This window comes from Coregonus clupeaformis, chromosome 13, assembly GCF_020615455.1.
Source record: "Coregonus clupeaformis isolate EN_2021a chromosome 13, ASM2061545v1, whole genome shotgun sequence".
NCBI classification, from domain to species: domain Eukaryota; kingdom Metazoa; phylum Chordata; class Actinopteri; order Salmoniformes; family Salmonidae; genus Coregonus; species Coregonus clupeaformis.
In genome coordinates, this window is record NC_059204.1 from 46,596,678 (window position 1) to 46,621,935 (window position 25,258).

At 43.4% G+C, this 25,258-nt stretch overlaps 1 protein-coding gene across 1 annotated transcript in view; it reads right to left on the minus strand.

Annotated features, from left to right (window-relative positions):
- The window catches only part of LOC121579630 (phosphorylase b kinase regulatory subunit alpha, skeletal muscle isoform), a 36,453-nt gene extending 12,939 nt beyond the window's left edge, over positions 1–23,514 (minus strand). The window contains exons 1-17 of the mRNA XM_041894384.2: positions 23,327–23,514; positions 22,104–22,262; positions 21,696–21,743; positions 21,213–21,381; positions 10,008–10,090; positions 9,801–9,881; positions 9,300–9,398; positions 9,019–9,165; positions 8,674–8,727; positions 8,412–8,534; positions 8,215–8,310; positions 8,009–8,116; positions 2,171–2,249; positions 1,731–1,865; positions 1,421–1,530; positions 1,180–1,324; positions 997–1,075 (exon numbers count right to left, since the gene is read on the minus strand). Coding sequence (XP_041750318.1) covers positions 997–1,075; positions 1,180–1,324; positions 1,421–1,530; positions 1,731–1,865; positions 2,171–2,249; positions 8,009–8,116; positions 8,215–8,310; positions 8,412–8,534; positions 8,674–8,727; positions 9,019–9,165; positions 9,300–9,398; positions 9,801–9,881; positions 10,008–10,090; positions 21,213–21,381; positions 21,696–21,743; positions 22,104–22,262; positions 23,327–23,404 — 1,793 coding nt within the window. The 5' untranslated portion in view covers positions 23,405–23,514. The remainder of the gene's footprint in view (positions 1–996; positions 1,076–1,179; positions 1,325–1,420; positions 1,531–1,730; positions 1,866–2,170; positions 2,250–8,008; positions 8,117–8,214; positions 8,311–8,411; positions 8,535–8,673; positions 8,728–9,018; positions 9,166–9,299; positions 9,399–9,800; positions 9,882–10,007; positions 10,091–21,212; positions 21,382–21,695; positions 21,744–22,103; positions 22,263–23,326) is intronic.
- Between the last annotated feature and the right edge of the window lie 1,744 nt (positions 23,515–25,258).

Sequence of the window (25,258 nt, forward strand, 5' to 3'; positions counted from 1 at the left end):
ACCAGTTCTGAAATATGCAGACTGACTCAACTTACATTGCTTGTCAAAAGTGTGTTGATACTATGTATACTTTTTGAACTATAACCATTTAACATTTTAATAAACGCTCCATAGACTTCAATGGTAAATTTGGACACTACACCAATGTTAAAATGTGCTGAATTAATAACAATTAATTGCTTGTCAAAATAATTTTTATACTGATTATACTTTTTCAACTACAACGATTTTATATTAGCATAAACGATCCACAGGCTACAATAGGATGCTTTTGGATTTGCCCCTGCTCTTGAACCATTTATGCTACAAACTCCAAACCAACATACTGACCCAATTTATATTTCTTATCAAAAGATTGTTGATATTATTTGTGCTTTATAAACTATAACCATTAAACATTTGCATAAAAGCTCCATAGACTTCAAAGCCAAATGTTGGATTCGCCACTGCTCTTGATCCGTTTCAGCTACAAACACCAACCCAATGTTGAAATGTGCAGACTGACTCAACTTAGATTGCTTCAATACAGCTTTTTGCTACCATTCACACTTTATAAACTATAAAGCTTGTTGTATCCCCATTCATTTCAATGGCGGAATAAAGGCTTCAACATTCTAAACTGAAATCACTGCCACAGAACTATCAGAATGTTCAAACTAAAACATTTTCAGAGCTTAAGTACTCACTCTAGCCTACTATACTAGCCCACTATAACCCACTATAATAACTCCACACCTACCAACCACCCCAAAATAACGCACTAGAATTTACACATAGCCTATGAAAACTACCATTAGTAGTACTACCATTACTACTGCCGTCACTACCACTACCACTACTACTATTTCACAACCATAAATACCTAAAAAAAGACAAGCAAGCGGAAGGAAATGTCCTTTTCTGGTTTCGACACTGATATTGATCATTCTAATAGGCCAGTCAATGGAACTCAATCCTATTATCTAATTAGCCATTCTTCTATGAGGAACACCTCACCTTGCTCCTCCATAGTAACCATCTTGTAGTTTTCTCAGAACGGCTAATACTGCAGGGTCCAGCTCTTTATGGTCATCAGCTGCAATAGAGTTCCAGAGAGTAGATTGTCAGGAGTATGTTACGTATACTATTTGATTAGGCTGCAGAGTCATGACGGGGCGGTGGTCAGGTCAAGTGACGTACTGAGCATATTGGATGAGATAGGGAAGGAGACAGTGGGACAGCCAGTAATTCTCCAGCGGGAAGCCAGGTAGGACAGGTCATTTCGCAGCATCTCCAATATCATGTGGTTGTCCAATGCCAAGTAGAATTCCTGATGGTCAATGAACTGAACATAACAAGAGAGACAGGGAGATGTCAGTGCTGTGTGTAATCACCAGCTGGTAGCTAACACACAACATATTCTGACAGGGCTTTAGCTCACCTGAGGGGTGAAGGAGAAGACGGTGTCACGGATGATGTAGAACTTAGATGTCCCCAGAGTGCCAATGCGTCTGTATGGTCTCCCAGTGAGGCCTAGTCTCTGGTTGCGACCTGCATGGCCAACAAGGTGAAGAGTTACTCGGACAATCATGGCATACATTATATTTCTAAACCTGCCTTACACATCACATAAATGGGCTCTTAAAGGCAAGGGGTCAAATTAACATAATAAACAACAAAAGCTATTAGCACAAGCATAAGGCTGTATCTTTATCCTTTTCATGTATCTCTAGGTGCAGTGTTCAGTTCACCTAGCCTTGCATAGATGTGGCTCAACACCCTGGAGGGTTGGACTCTGATAGGATGGATGTCCTCCAAGGTCTCAGCATCTATCCCCTGTTTCATCAACAGATGTTTGATGTGGTCCGTCTCAGCTAGGATGGACACTGAAAGCAAATCAGACAAGAAAGAACACTTCAATTTTGTCTAGTTTGGAGGAGCCTCAAGAGCTTAATGAAGGAGTCTCTAGTGTATGCTATAAGTAATTCAAAACAATTAACTGCTAGAGAATTAATTATTTGAACCAGGTTTATGAGACTCAATTAGGCACAATCTCTTCTAAATTGCACATTTTGTACTGCAATTTATTACACAGTCATCTACTGCACACATTATGACCACAAATATGTGTATTCTCCTGCTGAGGTCAATATCTTCTCTTCTTCCAGACTGCCTGGTGAAACCATCTTACCTTGAACCACAACATCAGGTTTGGATACAGTGGAAAACCGTCTGTTCAGAGGATCAATCTCTCCTGGGGCTAAAAAGCCCTACAAAGGACAAGGAAATCATTTAGAGTATTTACAGTCAGTTTCAGTTGTATAAATTGATCAGAAATAACAAAATGCTCTCCCTTCTGGCTACTGGGATAAAATCCATAGTGTGGTTTCAAAATGTACAGTGCCGTCAGAAAGTATTCAGACCACTTATCTTTTTCTATATTTTGTTACGTTACAGCGTTATTCTAAAATAGATTAAAAAATGAATAATCCTCAGCAATCTACACACAATACCAAATAATGACAAAGCAAAAACAGGTTTTTAGAATTTTTGCAAATGTATTAATAATAAAAGACAGAAATACTTTATTTACATAAGTATTCAGACCCTTTCCTATGAGACTCGAAATTGAGATCAGTTACATCCTGTTTCCATTGATCATCCTTGAGATGTTTCTACAACTTGATTGGAGTCCACCTGTGGTAAATTTTATTGATTGGGCATGATTTGGAAAGGCACACACCTGTCTATATAAGGTCCCACAGTTGACAGTGCATGTCAGAGCAAAAACCAAGTCATGAGGTCGAAGGAATTGTCCGTAGAGCTCAGAGACAGGATTGTGTCGAGACAGAGATCTGGGGAAGGGTACCAAAACATTTCTGCAGCATTGAAGGTCCCCAAGAACAGAGTGACCTCCATCATTCTTAAATGGAAGAAGTTTGGAACCACCAAGACTCTTCCTAGAGCTGGCCGCCCGGCCAAACTGAGCAACCGGGGGAGAAGGGCCTTGGTCAGGGAGGTGACCAAGAACCCGATGGTCTCTGACAGAAATCTAGAGTTCCTCTGTGGAGATGGGAGAACCTTCCAGAAGGACAACCGTCTCTGCAACACTCCACCAATTAGGGCTTTATGGTAGAGTGGCCAGACGGAAGCCACTCCTCAGTAAAAGGCACATGACAGCCCGCTTGGAGTTTGCCAAAAGGCACTTAAAGACTCTCAGACCATGAGAAATAAGATTCTCTGGTCTGATGAAACCAAGATTGAACTCTTTGGCCTGAATGCCAAGTGTCACATCTGGAGGAAACCTGGCACCATCCCTACGGTGAAGCATGGTGGTGGCAGCGTCATGCTGTGGGGATGTTTTTCAGTGGCAGGGAGTGGGTGACTAGTCAGGATCGAGGCAATGATGAACGGAGCAAAGTACAGAGAGATCCTTGATGAAAACCTGCTCCAGAGCGCTCAGGACCTCAGACTGGGGCGAAGGTTCACCTTCCAACAGGACAACGACCCTAAGCACACAGCCAAGACAACACATGAGTGGCTTCAGGACAAGTCTCTGAATGTCCTTGAGTGGCCCAGCCAGAGCCCAGACTTGAACCCGATCTAACATCTCTGGAGAGACCTGAAAATAGCTGTGCAGCAACACTCCCCATCCAACCTGACAGAGCTTGAGAGGATCTGCAGAGAAGAATGGGAGAAACACCCCAAATACAGGTGTGCCAAGCTTGTAGCGTCATACTCAAGAAGACTCAAGGCTGTAATCGCTGCAAAAGGCGCTTCAACAAAGTACTGAGTAAAGGGTCTGAATACTTATGTAAATGTGATATTTAAGTTTTTTATTTGTAATGAATTAGCAAAAATGTCTAAAAACCTGTTTTTGCTTTGTCATAATGGGGTATTGTGTGTAGATTGATGAAGGAAAAAACTATTAAATCAATTTTAGAATAAGGCTGTAACCTAACAAAATGTGGAAAAAGTCAAGGGGTCTGAATACTTTCCGAAGGCACTCTATATGGCAAGGTAAGCGAGCCTGGATAAAATTAACAAACTTGCAAAGAGGGAAAGACGTAGGAGGACTGTTCCAAACTTTAAATTGTATTTCCAGGCATTTCACCCCATCCTAAATTGTTTTAGACATGATTATTCCGCCCCCTGGCTGAGTATAGAGAGAAATATGGTGTTTCCTATTGCCCTGGAAGAGGTGGTCTTCACTGATATATCCCTGGGGCAAAGTTACAAAATTCATATAAATGTTCTATGCTTTGCATCTATTATGTGACTTAACGATGATAGCACCTTGAATATCTCAATCAATCAGAGACGATTACTGCTGGCAGGCAGCACTGCCGCAAAAAAGATGTTGGCTCCTAGATGTCAATCACTTCACTCTCTTCCAATTCGCCAGTGGATACAGTTACTATTAGAAGTTGTAACATTATAATTATCAACAGCGAGAATGAATGGTGCTAGTCAAGGAACAATTGAGGCCTGGACAAATATACTTGACTCTGTAAAGAATAATCTCAACTAAAGCCCAATACATACAAATAAACAACCCATAAAGGCGAACACATACACACAAACAATATATAAACTCAGCAAAAAAAAGAAACGTCCCTTCTTCAGGACCCTGTCTTTCAAAGATAATTTGTAAAAATCCAAATAACTTCACAGATCTTCATTTTAAAGGGTTTAAACACGGTTTCCCATGTTTGTTCAATGAACCATAAACAATTAATGAACATGCACCTGTGGAACGGTCGTTAAGACACTAACAGCTTACAGACGGTAGGCAATTAAGGTCACAGTTATGAAAACTTTGGACAGGTACAGGATAGCAACAACAACTGCCCGAGTTACACCAGGAACGCACAATCCCTCCATCAGTGCTCAGACTGTCCCCAATAGGCTGAGAGAGGCTGGACTGAGGCTTGTTGGCCTGTTGTAAGGCAGGTCCTCACCAGACATCACCGGCAACAACGTCGCCTATGGGCACAAACCCACCGTTGCTGGACCAGACAGGACTGGCAAAAAGTGCTCTTCACTGACGAATCGCGGTTTTGTCTCACCAGAGGTGATGGTCGGATTCGCGTTTATCATCGAAGGAATGAGTTTTACACTGAGGCCTGTACTCTGGAGCGGGATCGATTTGGAGGTGGAGGGTCCGTCATGGTCTGGGGCGGTGTGTCACAGCATCATCGGACTGAGCTTGTTGTCATTGCAGGCAATCTCAACGCTGTGCGTTTCAGGGAAGATATCCTCCTCCCTCATGTGGTACCCTTCCTGCAGGCTCATCCTGACATGACCCTCCAGCATGACAATGCCACCAGTCATCCTGCTCGTTCTGTGCGTGATTTCCTGCAAGACAGGAATGTCAGTGTTCTGCCATGGCCAGCGAAGAGGCCAGATCTCAATCCCATTGAGCACATCTGCGACCTGTTGGATCAGAGGGTGAGGGCTAGGGCCATTCCCCCCAGAAATGTCCGGGAATTTGCAGGTGCCTTGGTGGAAGAGTGGGGTAACATCTCACAGCAAGAACTGGCAAATCTGGTGCAGTCCATGTGGAGGAGATGCACTGCAGTACTTAATGCAGCTGGTGGCCACCCCTTTGTTCAGGGACACATTATACAATTTCACATGTCTGTGGAACTTGTTCAGTTTATGTCTCAGTTGTTGAATCTTGTTATGTTCATACAAATATTTACACATGTTAAGTTTGCTGAAAATAAACGCAGTTGACAGTGAGAGGACGTTTCTTTTTTTGCTGAGTTTATATACACTGAGGGTACAAAACGTTAAGAACACCTGCTCTTTCCATGACATAGACTGACCAGGTGAATCCAGGTGAAAGCTATGATCCCTTGTTGATGTCATTTGTTAAATCCACTTCAACCAGTGGGGAAAAAAAGTATTTAGTCAGCCACCAATTGTGCAAGTTCTCCCACTTAAAAAGATGAGAGAGGCCTGTAATTTTCATCATAGGTACACGTCAACTATGACAGACAAAATGAGAAAGAAAATCCAGAAAATCACATTGTAGGATTTGTAATGAATTTATTTGCAAATTATGGTAGAAAATAAGTATTTGGTCAATAACAAAAGTTTCTCAATACTTTGTTATATACCCTTTGTTGGCAATGACATGTTTTCTGTAAGTCTTCACAAGGTTTTCACACACTGTTGCTGGTATTTTGGCCCATTCCTCCATGCAGATCTCCTCTAGAGCAATGATGTTTTGGGGCTGTCGCTGGGCAACACGGACTTTCAACTCCCTCCAAAGATTTTCTGTGGGGTTGAGATCTGGAGACTGGCTAGGCCACTCCAGGACCTTGAAATGCTTCTTACGAAGCCACTCCTTCGTTGCCCGGGCGGTGTGTTCGGGAACATTGGCGAAAGCCCCACATTTCATCTTCAATGCCCTTGCTGATGGAAGGAGGTTTTCACTCAAAATCTCACGATACATGGCCCCATTCATTCTTTCCTTTACACGGATCAGTCGTCCTGGTCCCTTTGCAGAAAAACAGCCCCAAAGCATGATGTTTCCACCCCCATGCTTCACAGTAGGTATGGTGTTCTTTGGATGCAACTCAGCATTCTTTGTCCTCCAAACACGCCGAGTTGAGTTTTTACCAAAAAGTTATATTTTGGTTTCATCTGACCATATGACATTCTCCCAATCCTCTTCTGGATCATCCAAATGCACTCTAGCAAACTTCAGACGGGCCTGGACATGTACTGGCTTAAGCAGGGGGACACGTCTGGCACTGCAGGATTTGAGTCCCTGGCGGCGTAGTGTGTTACTGATGGAAGGCTTTGTTACTTTGGTCCCAGCTCTCTGCAGGTCATTCACTAGGTCCCCCCGTGTGGTTCTGGGATTTTTGCTCACCGTTCTTGTGATCATTTTGACCCCACGGGGTGAGATCTTGCGTGGAGCCCCAGATCGAGGGAGATTATCAGTGGTCTTGTATGTCTTCCATTTCCTAATAATTGCTCCCACAGTTGATTTCTTCAAACCAAGCTGCTTACCTATTGCAGATTCAGTCTTCCCAGCCTGGTGCAGGTCTACAATTTTGTTTCTGGTGTCCTTTGACAGCTCTTTGGTCTTGGCCATAGTGGAGTTTGGAGTGTGACTGTTTGAGGTTGTGGACAGGTGTCTTTTATACTGATAACAAGTTCAAACAGGTGCCATTAATACAGGTAACGAGTGGAGGACAGAGGAGCCTCTTAAAGAAGAAGTTACAGGTCTGTGAGAGCCAGAAATCTTGCTTGTTTGTAGGTGACCAAATACTTATTTTCCACCATAATTTGCAAATAAATTCATTAAAAATCCTACAATGTGATTTTCTTGAAAAAAAATTCTCAATTTGTCTGTCATAGTTGACGTGTACCTATGATGAAAATTACAGGCCTCTCTCATCTTTTTAAGTGGGAGAACTTGCACAATTGGTGGCTGACTAAATACTTTTTTCCCCACTGTAGATGAAGGGGAGGAGACAGGTTAAATAATGCTTTTTAAGCCTTGAGACAATTGAGACATAGATTGTGTATCTGTGCCATTCACCCTCTGACTGACGAGCAACCCTAATAATGTTGATTGATCATAGTAGTTACTGAAATTGCATTTAGATTTCAATGAGCTCTACATTGTGTTGGGGTACTGTTAACACCTCATCCATCAAGGAGAAATAATGATCAATTTTCAAGAATAATGAACATCTTGCCCCTGTGTAGTGTAATAAAAGAAAGAAGGGCCACACTTTATTTGGATAGTCCAGATTTTCCATCTATAGATGCTCTACAGATGGACATACTATCAACAAACTATCTGTTGATAAGCAACTGCTTGCCAAGGTTACAGTTAGGGTTAGGTTTAGAATCAGGGTTAGGGTAAGGGTTAAGGTTAGGGCTAGGGTTGGGGTAAGGGTTAAGTTTAATGTTAGGATAAGGGTTAAAGTTAGTCTGTAGATAGTCTGTAGAGATGGACTATCCAAACAAAATGTTACCGAAAGCATTGAATAAATGAACTTACATCAGCCAGCAGGTTTCCCAGTATGTACAGAGACTGTCCCCACATCAGAGGTAACTTGCCCATGGGAACTCTCTCTACAGAATGGGGATTCACATACTCCTCGTCTACCTGTTTAAAACAACACACACAGTGCTAATTTGACCTGCTGTATATTCTATGTGGAATCTATTATTATGATAATGAATTAAGATGAGTGTGGCCCTCACCTTGTCTGCAGGGACACTATAGAGCTCAGGCACCAGGCTAAGGCCATCCTTCTGTTTGATCATAATAGCCTCCAGAGCGTCTCTGTATTCTTGCACCTGATGATACAGGACAAACTCTTGATGGATGAATGGATGCGGTCTCAGAATGGTGCCAATAACCTGCTGGCCATTATATGTCCACATCCCCCCTGACTGACCTGCTCAGGGCTGTTGATGAAGACCCCATCCAGAATGAGGTAAGTCCAGAAAAGTGGCCACTCACATTCAATATTCTCAAAGAGCTTCAGCTCAGATGACTCATAATATATGCGACTGGGGTCCTGGAGGAATATGTAAACAATATATCAAAATACACAAAGGAATCCGTTCATCAGTTGGGGGTGGGAGAAGGCTGTGAGGGTAGATATTTTGGCCAGTCAAAAAGAGAGACAAAACATAAATATTAAATATCATTTTCACCTCTTTGGGGGTTTTGTGTCCATCTCTGAGGAACCTGCAGCATCCATATCTCCCCTAAGAGGAAAGATAGAGAGACACCTAGTGACACATCAACCATATGGGCTGTGCTTTCATGCTACAGTCATCATTACAGTGGTCTGCTCTAACAGACAGAGAATGTCGGCGTACTGCACTGACTGGCCGTATCATTACCTTCCTATTCCAATACACCACACGTTTCATATACAGTACTCTCCTCGACAGTTAATACTAGACTATTAAAAGGCTAATATATAACACAAACTGTTCAATAGATAAACTCCAAACAAGGACAGCACTAAACGTAATGGTAGAGGACAACCTCACCTGCAACTTGGAAATGATTTCCTCCTTGGTCATATTAACGATGTCAATGTCTTCCACAGCGAACGCTGGGTACGAGATAATGGACAGAACCCCAGCATCCACCTCTTTGGATGTGGAAGCTCTTGGTAACATGGAACTAAGGATAGACTGACCATATAAAGGGAGAGAGAAAAGGGGGGAGGGAGAGAGTTATTTATTCTTCAAAGACTTGAGAAAGTGAGAGAAAACATGTTGCTGGGAGCTTGGCCTCCTGTCCTCTCTATGGTCATTATAAGCCTTACCGTGCAACGCTGAATATCATCAGCTAATGCATGGACTACAGATTCATGACCCCCCTTGGCTCCAAACAAATTGAGCCCATCCAGGGCCTCAAGTGCAGCCTACAGACACACATAGGAAAATAGATGGCTGTGGTCAATATCACTTTGTTAGCGCGCACACATTACTATGATTCTGAAATTATACCCATGGGTATCACCCACAGTAAAGGTCACATGTATTGCTAGTTGATGAAAGAAAGGAGGGAAGGTCATACATAATTGGCTGAGTGTTATTGGTGTCTGTGATTTGTGCCTACTCAATACTATCAACCGTGTTCCATAAGTATAATTCCAAAAAGTCAACAGATATTGATACACAGTACATATTCCAGAGACACTTGAAACCATACCTCTTTAAGGAATACCTGGAATAGTATACAAGTAATCCTTCTACCCCCTGGATAAGAGCGTCTGCTAAATGACGTAAATGTAAATGTAAATATTGCGTAAAGGACAACTTACTTTTGCCATGCCGATTGAGCTGACGTTGATCTCAGGAATCCCCTGGTTTGTCTTGTCCCCACGTTCCCACATTCCAAAATCCTGAGAAAATCAAGACAAATCAAACTGAAGAACAACTGGTTCATACTTCTAGGTCAAAGACACGTGACTACTGTAGCACTCAGCAAATGCACTGATCATCAACATCATGTCAAAAAGATAACTTACTGCCACTTTATATGCGGCCTCAATGTAGAACATAAGATTCTGGATGATGTCCACCTCATCCCGAGTGTAGACGATGTGAAGGCCTGCCAATGACAGCAGACATGATTCAAAAATACTTTAAGGAATAGGTTTTTACATATCTTTTTATGTTTTTCTTCAGTTCATATAATATCATAAAAAATATGCATTAAGGTCTCCGTAATAGAATATACTTGTCAAAAACAAATGTAGAAATTAATAAATGCATTTCTATAGCTTCCAAAATCATTTCATATGTTATGTCCTGCAAATGTACTTGTGTTTGTTTGTGTGCAATTCATATGATATGTTCCGAATTCCAATTCATACAATATGTTATGAATTTGTAAGTGCTTATCCCGGACTGCATCTATTAAGGTTGCAGCAATACTGAAGGGGAGGAGATGGTACACCAAAGGAGCAGTCGGTATATAAGAGAGGTGGACTTGTACCCCCCCAAATTTTTTTTCCAGAGGGCTATTTGATCCCCACCCCTCCAATAATTTTCATTCCAATGAAAGCACCTGTGATGCGAACACATCCTCACTTGAACATTTGAACATTGCCCCTTATTTAAATTGTATTGGTGAGTATTTATTTATATGTACTGCATATTGTATTCCAGGTTCCTGCAGTGCCTTCAGAAAGTTTTCACAACCCTTGTCACGATCGCTCATTAACGAGAAGGACCAAGGCGCAGCGTGATATGTATTCATATTTATTTCCGTACTGAACACACGACAAAACAACAAACGAAACGTGAAGTCCGAGGTAGACAAAATAACATACCTCACACGGAACAAGATCCCACACAGAATGGTGCCAAAAGGCTGCCTAAGATTGTCCCCAATCAGAGACAACGAGCTACAGCTGCCTCTGATTGGGAACCACCCTGGCCAACATAGATCTAAACGATCTAGAAACTAAACATAGAAATAAACACAACACGAAATATACACACCCTGACTCAACAAATAACCGTCCCCTGAGTCAGGGCGTGACAGTACCCCCCCCAAAGGTGCGGACTCCGACCGCGCCACATAAACCTAATAGGGTAGGGGCCGGGTGGGCATTCCGCCTCGGAGGCGGATCCGGCTCCGGGTGTAACCACCACTTACTCTCCACCTCCCCGTTGCGCCCCTGGTCTGGTCTGGAACCGTTGACTGGAGCTGGATCAGGCACCGGTGGAGCGGACTGCTCTGTCTCCGGAGTGGAGCCGCTGACCGGGGCTGGACTGGACCCCGGTGGAGCGGATTGCTCTGGCTCCGGAGTGGAGCAGCTGACCGGTGCCGGACCAGGCACCAGTGGAACAGGCACGGGCCGTGCCGAACTGGACACATGCACCACTGGCTTGGTGCGGGGAGCAGGAATGGACCGGACCTGGCTGATGACGCGCACCCCTGGCTTGGTGCGGGGAGCAGGAACGGGCCGAACTGGGCTGACGACGCGCACCCCTGGCTTGGTGCAGGGAGCAGGAACGGGCCGGACTGGGCTGACGACGCGCACCACTGGCTTGGTGCGGGAAGCAGGAACGGGCCGGACTGGGCTGACGACGCGCACCACTGGCTTGGTGCGGGGAGCAGGAACGGGCCGGACTGGGCTGACGACGCGCACCACTGGCTTGGTGCGGGGAGCAGGAACGGGCCGGACTGGGCTGACGACGCGCACCACTGGCTTGGTGCGGGGAGCAGGAACGGGCCGGACTGGGCTGGGAACACCCACCACTGGCTTAGTGCGGGAATCAGGAACGGGCCGGACCGGACTGGCGACACGCACCACTTGATTAGTGCGAGGAGCGGGACTGGGTTCCCTCATTAACCCCCGCTCCTTCTGCTGCCTAACCAGCTCCTCTCGCCGTACCTCTACACTTTCCTTCTGCTCCCTCTGAACCAATGACCCCCTTAATCTGGCGGCCTCCTCTGCTAAACGGCTGAACCGCTCTATCGTGGCCTCCTGCTGCCTCGTCGTCCACGGCGTGAGCCCCCCCCTAAATTTTTTTGGGGCTTGTCTCTCCCCCGTGATCATGGCCTCCATCCCTCTTGCCAGACTCTCGCTCATCTCCTCCCAAGTCCATCCTCTCTCCTCATCACGCTGCTTGATCCAGGATTGGTGGGATCTTCTGTCACGCTCGCTCATTAACGAGAAGGACCAAGGCGCAGCGTGATATGTATTCATATTTATTTCCGTACTGAACACACGACAAAACAACAAACGAAACGTGAAGTCCGAGGTAGACAAAATAACATACCTCACACGGAACAAGATCCCACACAGACTGGTGCCAAAGGGCTGCCTAAGTATGGTCCCCAATCAGAGACAATGAGCTACAGCTGCCTCTGATTGGGAACCACCCTGGCCAACATAGATCTAAACGATCTAGAAACTAAACATAGAAATAAACACAACACGAAATATACACACCCTGACTCAACAAATAACCGTCCCCTGAGTCAGGGCGTGACAACCCTTGACGTTTTCCACATTTTGTTGTGTTACAAAGTGGGATTAAAATTGATTTAATTCTCATTTTCGGTCAACGATCTACACAAAATACTCTGTAATGTCAAAGTGGAAGATAAATTATAACATTTATTTAAAAAAATATGAAAAATAAAAAACTAATACAGTGAGGGAAAAAAATATTTGATCCCCTGCTGATTTTGTACGTTTGCCCACTGACAAAGAAATTATCAGTCTATAATTTTAATGGTAGGTTTATTTGAACAGTGAGAGACAGAATAACAAAACAAAAATCCTGAAAAACACATGTCAAGAATGTTATAAATTGATTTGCATTTTAATGAGGGAAATAAGTATTTGACCCCCTATCAATCAGAAAGATTTCTGGCTCCCAGGTGTCTTTTATACAGGTAACGAGCTGAGATTAGGAGCACACTCTTAAAGGGAGTGCTCCTAATCTCAGTTGTTACCTGTATAAAAGACATCTGTCCACAGAAGCAATCAATCAATCAGATTCCAAACTCTCCACCATGGCCAAGACCAAAGAGCTCTCCAAGGATGTCAGGGACAAGATTGTAGACCTACACAAGGCTGGAATGGGCTACAAGACCATCGCCAAGCAGCTTGGTGAGAAGGTGACAACAGTTGGTGCGATTATTCGCAAATGGAAGAAACACAAAAGGACTGTCAATCTCCCTCGGCCTGGGGCTCCATGCAAGATCTCACCTTGTGGAGTTGCAATGATCATGAAAACGGTGAGGAATCAGCCCAGAACTACACGGGAGGATCTTGTCAATGATCTCAAGGCAGCTGGGACCATAGTCACCAAGAAAACAATTGGTAACACACTACGCCGTGAAGGACTGAAATCCTGCAGCACCCGCAAGGTCCCCCTGCTCAAGAAACCACATATACAGGGCCGTCTGAAGTTTGCCTATGAACATCTGAATGATTCAGAGGAGAACTGGGTGAAAGTGTTGTGGTCAGATGAGACCAAAATCGAGCTCTTTGGCATCAACTCAACTCGCCGTGTTTGGAGGAGGAGGAATGCTGCCTATGACCCCAAGAACACCATCCACACCGTCAAACATGGAGGTGGAAACATTATGCTTTGGGGGGGTTTTTCTGCTAAGGGGACAGGACAACTTCACCGCATCAAAGGGACGATGGACGGGGCCATGTACCGTCAAATCTTGGGTGAGAACCTCCTTCCCTCAGCCAGGGCATTGAAAATGGGTCGTGGATGGGTATTCCAGCATGACAATGACCCAAAACACACGGCCAAGGCAACAAAGGAGTGGCTCAAGAAGAAGCACATCAAGGTCCTGGAGTGGCCTAGCCAGTCTCCAGACCTTAATCCCATAGAAAATCTGTGGAGGGAGCTGAAGGTTCAGGTTGCCAAACATCAGCCTCGAAACCTTAATGACTTGGAGAAGATCTGCAAAGAGGAGTGGAACAAAATCCCTCCTGAGATGTGTGCAAACCTGGTGGCCAACTACAAGAAACGGATGATCTCTGTGATTGCCAACAAAGGTTTTGCCACCAAGTACTAAGTCATGTTTTGCAGAGGGGTCAAATACTTATTTCCCTCATTAAAATGCAAATTAATTTATAACATTTTTGACCTGCGTTTTTCTGGATTTTTTTGTTGTTATTCTGTCTCTCACTGTTCAAATTGACCTACCATTAAAATTATAGACTGATCATGTCTTTGTCAGTGGGCAAACGTACAAAATCAGCAGGGGATCAAATACTTTTTTTCCCCTCACTGTATATCTTGATTAGATAGGTAGATAGGTACACCCCTACATGTTAGAAACGCCTAACAGCTGTGAGAATTTTTGGGTAAGTCTCTAAGAGCTTTGCATACCTGGATTGTACGATATTTGCCCATTATTATTATTTAAATTATTCATGCCCTGTCAGTGTTACTCAGTGATGTGTTGTGTTGGAACATAACATTTTTATTGAGGACAAAAAGTTCATTTCTTTGCCAAATTTTGTGCAGTATTACATAAGTGCCTTGTTGCAGATAGGATGCATGTTTTGGAATATTTGTATTCTATACAGGCTTCCTTCTTTTCACTCTGTCCTTTAGGTTAATATTGTGGAGTAACTAGAATGTTGTTGATCCATCCTCAGTTTTCTCATATCACAACCATTAAACTTTGTAACTGTTTTAAAATCACCATTGGCCTTGGTGAAATCCCTGAGCAGCTTCCTTCCTCTCTGGCAACTGAGTTAGGAAGGACCAATAGCGTCATCTCTCAGAGTCTCTATGCTGCCATCTACTGACATGTCATCTCTCAGAGCAGTCATCCCTCAGGGTCTCCATGCTGCCATCTACTGATATGTCATCTCTCATAGTAGTCATCCCTCGGGGTCTCTATGCTGCCATCTACTGATATGTCATCTCTCAGAGCAGTCATCCCTCAGGGTCTCTATGCTGCCATCTACTGACATGTCATCTCTCAGAGTAGTCATCCCTCAGGGTCTCTATGCTGCCATCTACTGATATGTCATCTCTCAGAGCAGTCATCCCTCTGGGTCTCTATGCTGCCATCTACTGATATGTCATCTCTCAGAGTAGTCATCCCTCTGGGTCTCTATGCTGCCATCTACTGATATGTCATCTCTCAGAGCAGTCATCCCTCAGGGTCTCTATGCTGCCATCTACTGATATGTCATCTCTCAGAGCAGTCATCCCTCGGGGTCTCTATGCTGCCATCTACTGATATGTCATCTCTCAGAGCAGTCATCCCTCAGGGTCTCTATGCTGCCATCTACTGATATGTCATCTCTCAGAGCAGTCATCCCTCAGGGTCTCTATGCTGCCATCTACTGATATGTCATCTCTCAGAGCAGTCATCTCTCAGGGTCTCTATGCTGCCATCTACTGATATGTCATCTCTCAGTGCATCTCTCAGGAAAAGTGGGGGTTTCGAAAGGAGTGGGTTTTCAAAAGGAACCATATAAAATACTACCAACCTCAAGAGACATCTGAAAGCGTATCATCCCAATATATATGCTCAGATAATAACAGATTGATAATGCTACTTAGCTTGCTGCAACCTATCAGACCACTACTTATGACAGAACTTTGATTACAATAGCTATAATACAGTGGGGGAAAAAAGTATTTAGTCAGCCACCAATTGTGCAAGTTCTCCCACTTAAAAAGATGAGAGAGGCCTGTAATTTTCATCATAGGTACACGTCAACTATGACAGACAAATTGAGGAAAACAAATCCAGAAAATCACATTGTAGGATTTTTAATGAATTTATTTGCAAATTATGGTGGAAAATAAGTATTTGGTCACCTACAAACAAGCAAGATTTCTGGCTCTCACAGACCTGCAACTTCTTCTTTAAGTGGCTCCTCTGTCCTCCACTCGTTACCTGTATTAATGGCACCTGTTTGAACTTGTTATCAGTATAAAAGACACCTGTCCACAACCTCAAACAGTCACACTCCAAACTCCACTATGGCCAAGACCAAAGAGCCGTCAAAGGACACCAGAAACAAAATTGTAGACCTGCACCAGGCTGGGAAGACTGAATCTGCAATAGGTAAGCAGCTTGGTTTGAAGAAATCAACTGTGGGAGCAATTATTAGGAAATGGAAGACATACAAGACCACTGATAATCTCGCTCGATCTGGGGCTCCACGCAAGATCTCACCCCGTGGGGTCAAAATGATCACAAGAACTTTGAGCAAAAATCCCAGAACCACACGGGGGGACCTAGTGAATGACCTGCAGAGAGCTGGGACCAAAGTAACAAAGCCTACCATCAGTAACACACTACGCCGCCAGGGACTCAAATCCTGCAGTGCCAGACGTGTCCCCCTGCTTAAGCCAGTACATGTCCAGGCCCGTCTGAAGTTTGCTAGAGTGCATTTGGATGATCCAGAAGAGGATTGGGAGAATGTCATATGGTCAGATGAAACCAAAATATAACCTTTTTGGTAAAAACTCAACTCGTCGTGTTTGGAGGACAAAGAATGCTGAGTTGCATCCAAAGAACACCATACCTACTGTGAAGCATGGGGGTGAAAACATCATGCTTTGGGGCTGTTTTTCTGCAAAGGGACCAGGACGACTGATCCGTGTAAAGGAAAGAATGAATGGGGCCATGTATCGTGAGATTTTGAGTGAAAACCTCCTTCCATCAGCAAGGGCATTGAAGATGAAACGTGGCTGGGTCTTTCAGCATGACAATGATCCCAAACACACCGCCCGGGCAACGAAGGAGTGGCTTCGTAAGAAGCATTTCAAGGTCCTGGAGTGACCTAGCCAGTCTCCAGATCTCAACCCCATAGAAAATCTTTGGAGGGAGTTAAAGTCCGTGTTGCCCAGCGACAGCCCCAAAACATCACTGCTCTAGAGGAGATCTGCATGGAGGAATGGGCCAAAATACCAGCAACAGTGTGTGAAAACCTTGTGAAGATTTACAGAAAACGTTTGACCTGTGTCATTGCCAACAAAGGGTATATAACAAAGTATTGAGAAACTTTTGTTATTGACCAAATACTTATTTTCCACCATAATTTGCAAATAAATTCATTAAAAAAATCCTACAATGTGATTTTCTGGATATTTAAAATCTCATTTTGTCTGTCATAGTTGACGTGTACCTATGATGAAAATTACAGGCCTCTCCCATCTTTTTAAGTGGGAGAACTTGCACAATTGGTGGCTGACTAAATACTTTTTTTCCCCACTGTATGTCAAGAGGACCATTTAATCTCATTTTGCTACCTTTCGACTTGGCTGTGAGTTAAATGTTTAATTGGTTGCATTAGTGCGAGCTGAACATTCATTACGACGTCACATTTCTTGGCTGCTAAAACCATGATTTGGTCAAACAGTAAACTGCATTATCATCATGAGTCCTGTAATGAAAGTGTCTGCCCAGCCCCTGGGCCTGTAGGGGCCTGTTTCCCTGGGGCCTGCTGCTGTAATGAGCGAGCCACTTGATAGCACTCCAGGAGAGAGAAAAAGGCTTCTGATTCTAGAACATTTCAAAATCCAATTGAGCTCAACAGCAACTATTTTACAACTGGGATTTGATATATGGCTTTTAGATAGGAATTGCGCAATTGCGCATCAGCCACTGCAAGTGCTTATAGAGTAGCAGGCTACAACTGCATCGTTTTAGGACATTACATTTACTGTTAGATTAATACATGACTACTAGCAGTGGGTATTATATTTAGTGTTAGAGATCTAGCTAATGTGCTTTGAGGTTTCACTGAATTAGCCCCAAAATAAATTAGCCGATGATGTTAGTGCACGAAAAGATGCAGACAAATAGAGCCCTACTTTAACAGTCAAATATAACAACAATACCCTACTGTCAACCCACAATTCATGACAATCACTGGATTAGGTTGCACATCAAAATATCTTGAATCATGCATTCTTGCTTGGACATGTCAGATGAATAAACTTATTTCATGAATAGCCGACCATTTCAGCAGTCTACCGCACAGTCTAAAGCACTGTGAATGACTTTATACGGTGATTTAAAAAAGTATTATATTGCTTGATGATGCTGAAAAAGATTTGTGACCAAATCATGGGCTGGTGCCACCAACTGAAAGAGTTAGTGGCACCAGTGCCACCAGGAGAAAATGTTAGTCTGGAGCCCTGTCAAGGGGTTAGATGTTTTATCTGCTACAGAGTAATGTGTTATTCTGCCAATTTGGCTGTTGGGAAGAGAATCATGCGATATGTTATGATTTATGTTTACTATAGGTTAATGAGGCAATAAAAATGTAATGTGACTAACATGTGACTAAAATGAAAGGGCATTTCGTTGACTAAAATGGCCCACTGTTTTCAAAATGTTGACAATAACTACTCAAATGACAAAAATGTGACTAAGACAAAAAAATAATGAGTTCCAAAATTAACACTGGAATGTCGACCAACAGAGCATCTTTGAATAGCCCTCTTCAGTATTTGATCCCCTGCTGATTTTGTACGTTTGCCCACTGACAAAGACATGATCAGTCTATAATTTTAATGGTAGGTTTATTTGAACAGTGAGAGACAGAATAACAACAACAAAATCCAGAAAAATGCATGTCAAAAATGTTATAAATTAATTTGCATTTTAATGAGGGAAATAAGTATTTGACCCCTCTGCAAAACATGACTTAGTACTTAGTGGCAAAACCCTTGTTGGCAATCACAGAGGTCAGACGTTTCTTGTAGTTGGCCACCAGGTTTGCACACATCTCAGGAGGGATTTTGTTCCACTCCTCTTTGCAGATCTTCTCCAAGTCATTAAGGTTTTGAGGCTGACGTTTGGCAACTCGAACCTTTAGCTCCCTCCACAGATTTTCTATGGTATTAAGGTCTGGAGACTGGCTAGGCCACTCCAGGACCTTAATGTGCTTCTTCTTGAGCCACTCCTTTGTTGCCTTGGCCGTGTGTTTTGGGTCATTGTCATGCTGGAATACCCATCCACGACCCATTTTCAATGCCCTGGCTGAGGGAAGGAGGTTCTCACCCAAGATTTGACGGTACATGGCCCCGTCCATCGTCCCTTTGATGCAGTGAAGTTGTCCTATCCCCTTAGCAGAAAACCCCCCCCAAAGCATAATGTTTCCACCTCCATGTTTGACGGTGGGGATGGTGTTCTTGGGGTCATAGGCAGCATTCCTCCTCCTCCAAACACGGCGAGTTGAGTTGATGCCAAAGAGCTCGATTTTGGTCTCATCTGACCACAACACTTTCACCCAGTTCTCCTCTGAATCATTCAGATGTTCATTGGCAAACTTCAGACGGGCCTGTATTTGTGCTTTCTTGAGCAGGGGGGACCTTACGGGCGCTGCAGGCACGGCGCTGCAGGATTTCAGTCCTTCACGACGTAGTGTGTTACCAATTGTTTTCTTGGTGACTATGGTTCCAGCTGCCTTGAGATCATTGACAAGATCCTCCCGTGTAGTTCTGGGCTGATTCCTCACCATTCTCATGATCATTGCAACTCCATGAGGTGAGATCTTGCATGGAGCCCCAGGCCGAGGGAGATTGACAGTTATTTTGTGTTTCTTCCATTTGTACAGTGTTTCTCACTGTATACACCTAAAAAAATAAACAACTGTTTTTTATATTTTAATCTTCTGTGCTGTATATTAAAGTGTAATATTGGGATGTAAACTTAAACACATTTAACTCAATATCTGACATGAGACAGGTGCCTTCTTCAATTTGAACCAAAACCATATGTGAGGTGTATACTTTTGATACCATGAAGATTTGTAAGACTTCCCAAAAACACCCTGTATGACCCTGTTTTAGCCCATTGTGACACAGGGGCTGAACACTATTTGTCAGTTGACACTATTTGGCATGACAGGAACCTGCCACATTTTCAATATCTTTGGGTGCAAGCCAGGGGAGAATGACTGCCCCCTCTGTTGAAGCCACAGAAGTTCAAGGCCGACTGCGGTACTGCAGGCATTGTTAGCAAAAATGGTAATCTTGGTGGTCAATTCTATTTTTCCTGTGTTTTGTATCATATTATACAACAGCTGAAGAAACAAACACTTTAAAAGTGTGAAAATGTTATAATGTGATATGTAATAGTTGCTGGTTGAAAATTCTATCTACACAGGACTTTCGCATCAGCAGGTTTTGCATGGGTGGAATTTTGGCTTGCCAGGTGACATCACCAGGTGGCATAAGTTAATACACCAATAACAAAGAGAGTTCGAAACTTCTCTGTCAATAACAGCTCATTTCCAGGTTACATATCCCTCCTATTAGGCCCCTCTTGTAACGACTTCCTCCGAAGCTGCCTCCTCTCCTTGTTTGTGCAGGCTTCGGCGTTCGTCATCACCGGCCTTCTAGCCACTGCCGCATCACATCTCATCATTCCATTTGTTTTGTCTGGTCTATTACACACACCTGGTTCATATCCCCTCATTAGTATGTGTATAAGTGTTCCCTCTGCCCCCTTGTCCTTGTGGGTGATTGTTTAATGTGAGGTGAGTGTACCTCGGTTGAGCTCCATGTATTTTGTATTGCCGGGGTATATTTTCCCCGTGTGCCTGTTTTGTTCCAGTGCGGTGTTTTGCGGACTGGACTGGTTGACGCTATTCTGCGTAAGGCTGTATTACAGAATAAACTCTGTATTCTGTGATTTACCCTCCTGTGCCTGACTCCTTCAAATCACCCTTTTTTTTGGGGTCATTTAGCAGATGCTCTTATCCAGAGCGACTTACAGTTAGTGAGTGCATACCTTTTTTTTCTCCATACTGGCCCCCCGTGGGAAACGAACCCACAACCCTGGCGTTGCAAGCGCCATGCTCTACCAACTGAGCTACACGGGGGCCCATCACACCTCTATGCTGGTGGATTGATCCACATTGTGATTAATGCACTGCTTTGGTGCCCTTCCCCTCCCCACTCAGACCACTCCCAGACAGTCATGCAAAATTACTGCTTGAATTATATTTTGGGGCTAAAAGCTGTTTTTGGTTCTTTTTGACCATTTTAATGGAAAACTATTATTACAGTAAGGTACTTAATTGTTACCCAGAAATAATGTGATATTGAAATGGCTGCATTGGGCCTTTAAAATGCAGAAAATGCATTTTCAAGTTTATATATTTTTCTGGGGAAAGACCCCCAGACCCCACGCCAAAATGTGTCTACCCCATTGTTCAAATCATGACTACGCCACTGGGGCACACAGTGGAGTATGAGTTTACCTGATGCAGTCATCTGGGCCAGGAAGAGCAGGAATATGGAAGTGGCATCCACCTGCAGGTGACCCCACTCATCGTCTCCCACCACTGTGGCAGTTGTCTGGGAGTTATACTTGGCATGCAGGCAGTCAGATTTGTTCTTGCTGTATTTAAACTTCTCCACTTTGTCAATCTGAGAAAAATGGAACAACCACAAACACCAGGACTTAAGACCATCTTTGAGGTCAATAAAAAGGAAATGGTCAACTGCAGTTTGTAGGCTAATCCTAAAAGAGAAGCCACAGGTCATATTCTGTCATCTGTATACAGCATGTTGATCTACTAACATGTCATCTTAAGAGTTTATTTCAAACAGTGACCTTTCCTTTGAATTCCTTTGCTTGATGATAAATTAAACCACCACCACAGCATGCAAGCTGAAGTGTGATTAAACTATTTCCATGGCCCACATTACAACTGCGAATGGCACAATCCTTGCCAGCATACCTGCCTCATCATACACTGCAGCAGGCTCCTCATGAGTTTAACTACATTCTGTGGAGAGATAGAGAGAGAAATAGTCAGCACCCAATCTCAACCATGACCTTCAACCTCCCCCATCTGCCAGCAGAATCAGAGTAACCTGAAACCCGTTCCCAGCGTAATGGCCTGCCCCCTGGCATTTCCATGTGGGAACACACACACACTCATATCAACACACACACACTGACCTACCATGGGCAGGACCAAGTTAGGTCTATTTACAGCTGCTACACTCCTATGCCCAGGACAGCCGTGAAGATAATTATAGGGGTTACTGTCAGCCAGGTATTACAAAATATATACTTATTTGTTACTCCCATTCAAAAACAATACTGGTTTGAGACAGACAGGTAACTGGAAGGGCCCACCCACCTGTTCCAGCTCGTAGGCCTTGGCCTTGTCCTCATCTCGGTCAGCGTTCTTGCGGTAGGCCAGGCTGAGGGCCCACACAGACAGGATGCCGTAGACATTGTCCCGGACCCAAGCATGGGGGGTATCTGGGTCCCCTGGGAGAAGCCCCGTCACCGGATCCTGATCATAAGAGGAACATAACATCACATTCAGTATCATTGGACATATACAGATGGTGATTACATACATACATGCTGTGTACATACGCACACTAAACATAAATATTTACACACAATATCACCCATTTGCAAGCATTCACATGCAATTCTAATCATAATAATAATCGAAATAATAATGATTGTTGACATTTTATTTCTTCCTATGATTTCAATAAATTTTAATCAAAATCCACGATCATTTACACACAATCAGCCAGTCATAGTGAATGAATTGTAACCACCGTTTATGTTGACTGATGTGGCAAATTATCAATTGCTCCAACAGGCAAGCAGTGCAGTTTAAAATACAAATTATCTTAAATCAAATTGCAAATTGTTATTTCAGTTTCTGTCTGGTAGTAAGTAGGCCTAGCTGGGCCTCAGATTTTCCTAGTATGGATTTGTTTTTCAGATCAGTGTAAAACCGCAATAAAAATTCATTTTGGAGTAGAAAGTCCTTTTAAAAGATCCCCAGAACTGAGCCTCTCAGTCCTTCTACATACAAATTATCGGACCCCCTAAGCAAGGGGACTGGAATTGGTCAAACTCACTGTTTAATACATTTACAAAATCCTCTTTCTCTAAAAGCATGTTGGTGATGACTTTTTTACATGAAAGGGGAGGGAGGTTAACTTGACCCCAGACAATCGATCTGAGATCGACTTAAAGGCAACTCTACTCAAAGACAATCTTAAAAATAAAAATAAATTGTCCACTGTTGACACAGTCCCAAGATGTTTTGCATGTCAGCAGTCAAGTTTTCAAAATATTAGATAATCGACCACATCATCAATATCTTGAAAACTTGACTGCTGACATGCAAAATATTTTGGGACTGTATCAACAGTGGACTAATGAAAAATAATACCAAAATATAGTTTTTGAGTGGAGTTTCCCTTTAAGTGTCAGTCATGGGATTCTTTTTTTTGCTTTACATGAGCTGAACACATGTAAATGAGTAGGCTACTACACACACACCATGTCAAGGGAAACATATTGTCATGAATAGCCCCACAGTGCACTCACCTGGTGACGTAGTATCGTTTTCGTAACCATCCGCGCATAATTGTCGAGTTTCACCCCAGAGTTACTACGGCTCCTCATGATGTTGCTTGTTTTGCATGAATTTCAGCCCTCAAACCTCGCTGACATTCTCTCTAATACAGCTTGTTATATAGTTGCAACATTGGATGAGAACATGAGAGGGAAGCAAATGTCAGGGTCTAGGAGGGTGCGTTCTGCTCACGGTATCTGTTACACTGCCCATGGCTGCTCTCAGACTAGTTGGTCTGTATTTTCTGTGTGCAGTAGGCCTAGTTGACTAGAATCTTCAAAATAACAATGTAACAATGTCATTAGATGGAGTTGTCATAAACAATAACATAATGTTAAAACAGTGCCTTCGGAAAGTATTCAGACCCCTTAACTTTTCCACATTTTGTTTTACGTTACAGCCTTATTTTTTTATTTATATCCTCATCAATCTACACACAATACCCCATAATGACAAAGCAAAAAGAGGTTCAGTTTTGTTTCGTAATTTAATACAATTAAGTATTCAGACCCTTTACTCAGTACTTTGTTGAAACACCTTTGGCAGCGATTACAGCTTCGAGTCTTCTTGATTATGACACTACAAGCTTGGCACACCTGTATTTGGGGAGTTTCTCCCATTCTTCTCTGCAGATCCTCTCAAGCTTTGCCAGGTTGGATGGGGAGCGTTGCTGCACAGCTATTTTCAGGTCTTTCCAGAGACGTTCGATCGGGTTCAAGTCCGGGCTCTAGCTGGGCCACTCAAGGACATTCAGAGACTTGTCCCGAAGCCACTCCTGCGTTGTCTTGGCTGTGTGCTTAGGGTTGTTGTCCTGTTGGAAGGTGAACCTTCACCCCAGTCTGAGGTCCTGAGTGCTCTGGAGCAGGTTTTCATCAAGGATCTCTCTGTACTTTGTTCCGTTAATCTTTTCCTCGATCCTGACTAGTCTCCCAGTCCCTGCCGCTGAAAAACATCCCCCACAGCATAATGATGCCACCACAATGCTTCATGGTAGGGATGGTGCCAGGTTTCCTCCAGACTTGACACTTGGCATTCAGGCCAAAGAGTTCAATCTTGGTTTCATCATACCAGAGAATCTTTTTTCTCATGGTCTGAGAGTCTTTAGGTGCCTTTTGGCAAACTCCAAGCGGGCTGTCATGTGCCTTTTACTGAGGAGTGGCTTCCGTCTGGCCACTACCATAAAGCCCTGATTGGTGGAGTGCTGCAGAGATGGTTGTCCTTCTGGAAGGTTCTCCCATCTCCACAGTGGAACTCTTGAGCTCTTTCAGAGGCCCTTCTCCCCCGATTGCTCAGTTTGGCCTGGCGCCAGCTCTAGGAAGAGTCTTGGTGGTTCCAAACTTCTTCCATTTAAGAATGATGGAGGCCTTCTTGGTGACCTTCAATGCTGCAGAAATGTTTTGGTACCCCTCCCCAGATCTCTGTCTCGACACAATCCTGTCTCGGAACTTCGACCTCATGGCTTGGTTTTTGCTCTGACATGCATTGTCAACTGTGGGACCTTATATAGACAGGTGTGTGCCTTTCCAAATAATGTCCAATCAATTGAATTTACCACAGGTGGACTCCAATCAAGTTGTGGAAACATCTCAAGGATGATCAATGGAAACAGGATGCACCTGAGCTCAATTTCGAGTCTCATAGCAAAGGGTCTGAATACTTATGTAAATAAGGTATTTCTGTTTTTCATTTTAAATACATTTGCTAAAATTTCTAGAAACCCGTTTTCGCTTTGTCATTATGGGGTATTGTGTGTAGACTGCTGAAGATTTGTATTTATTTAATCAATTTTAGAATAAGGCTGCAACGTAACAAAATGTGGAAAGAGTCAAGGGGTCTGAATACTTTCCGAAGGCACTGTATAAAGTTATTAAAGTTAAGTTATAAAGTTTTGAAGTTAGATATAT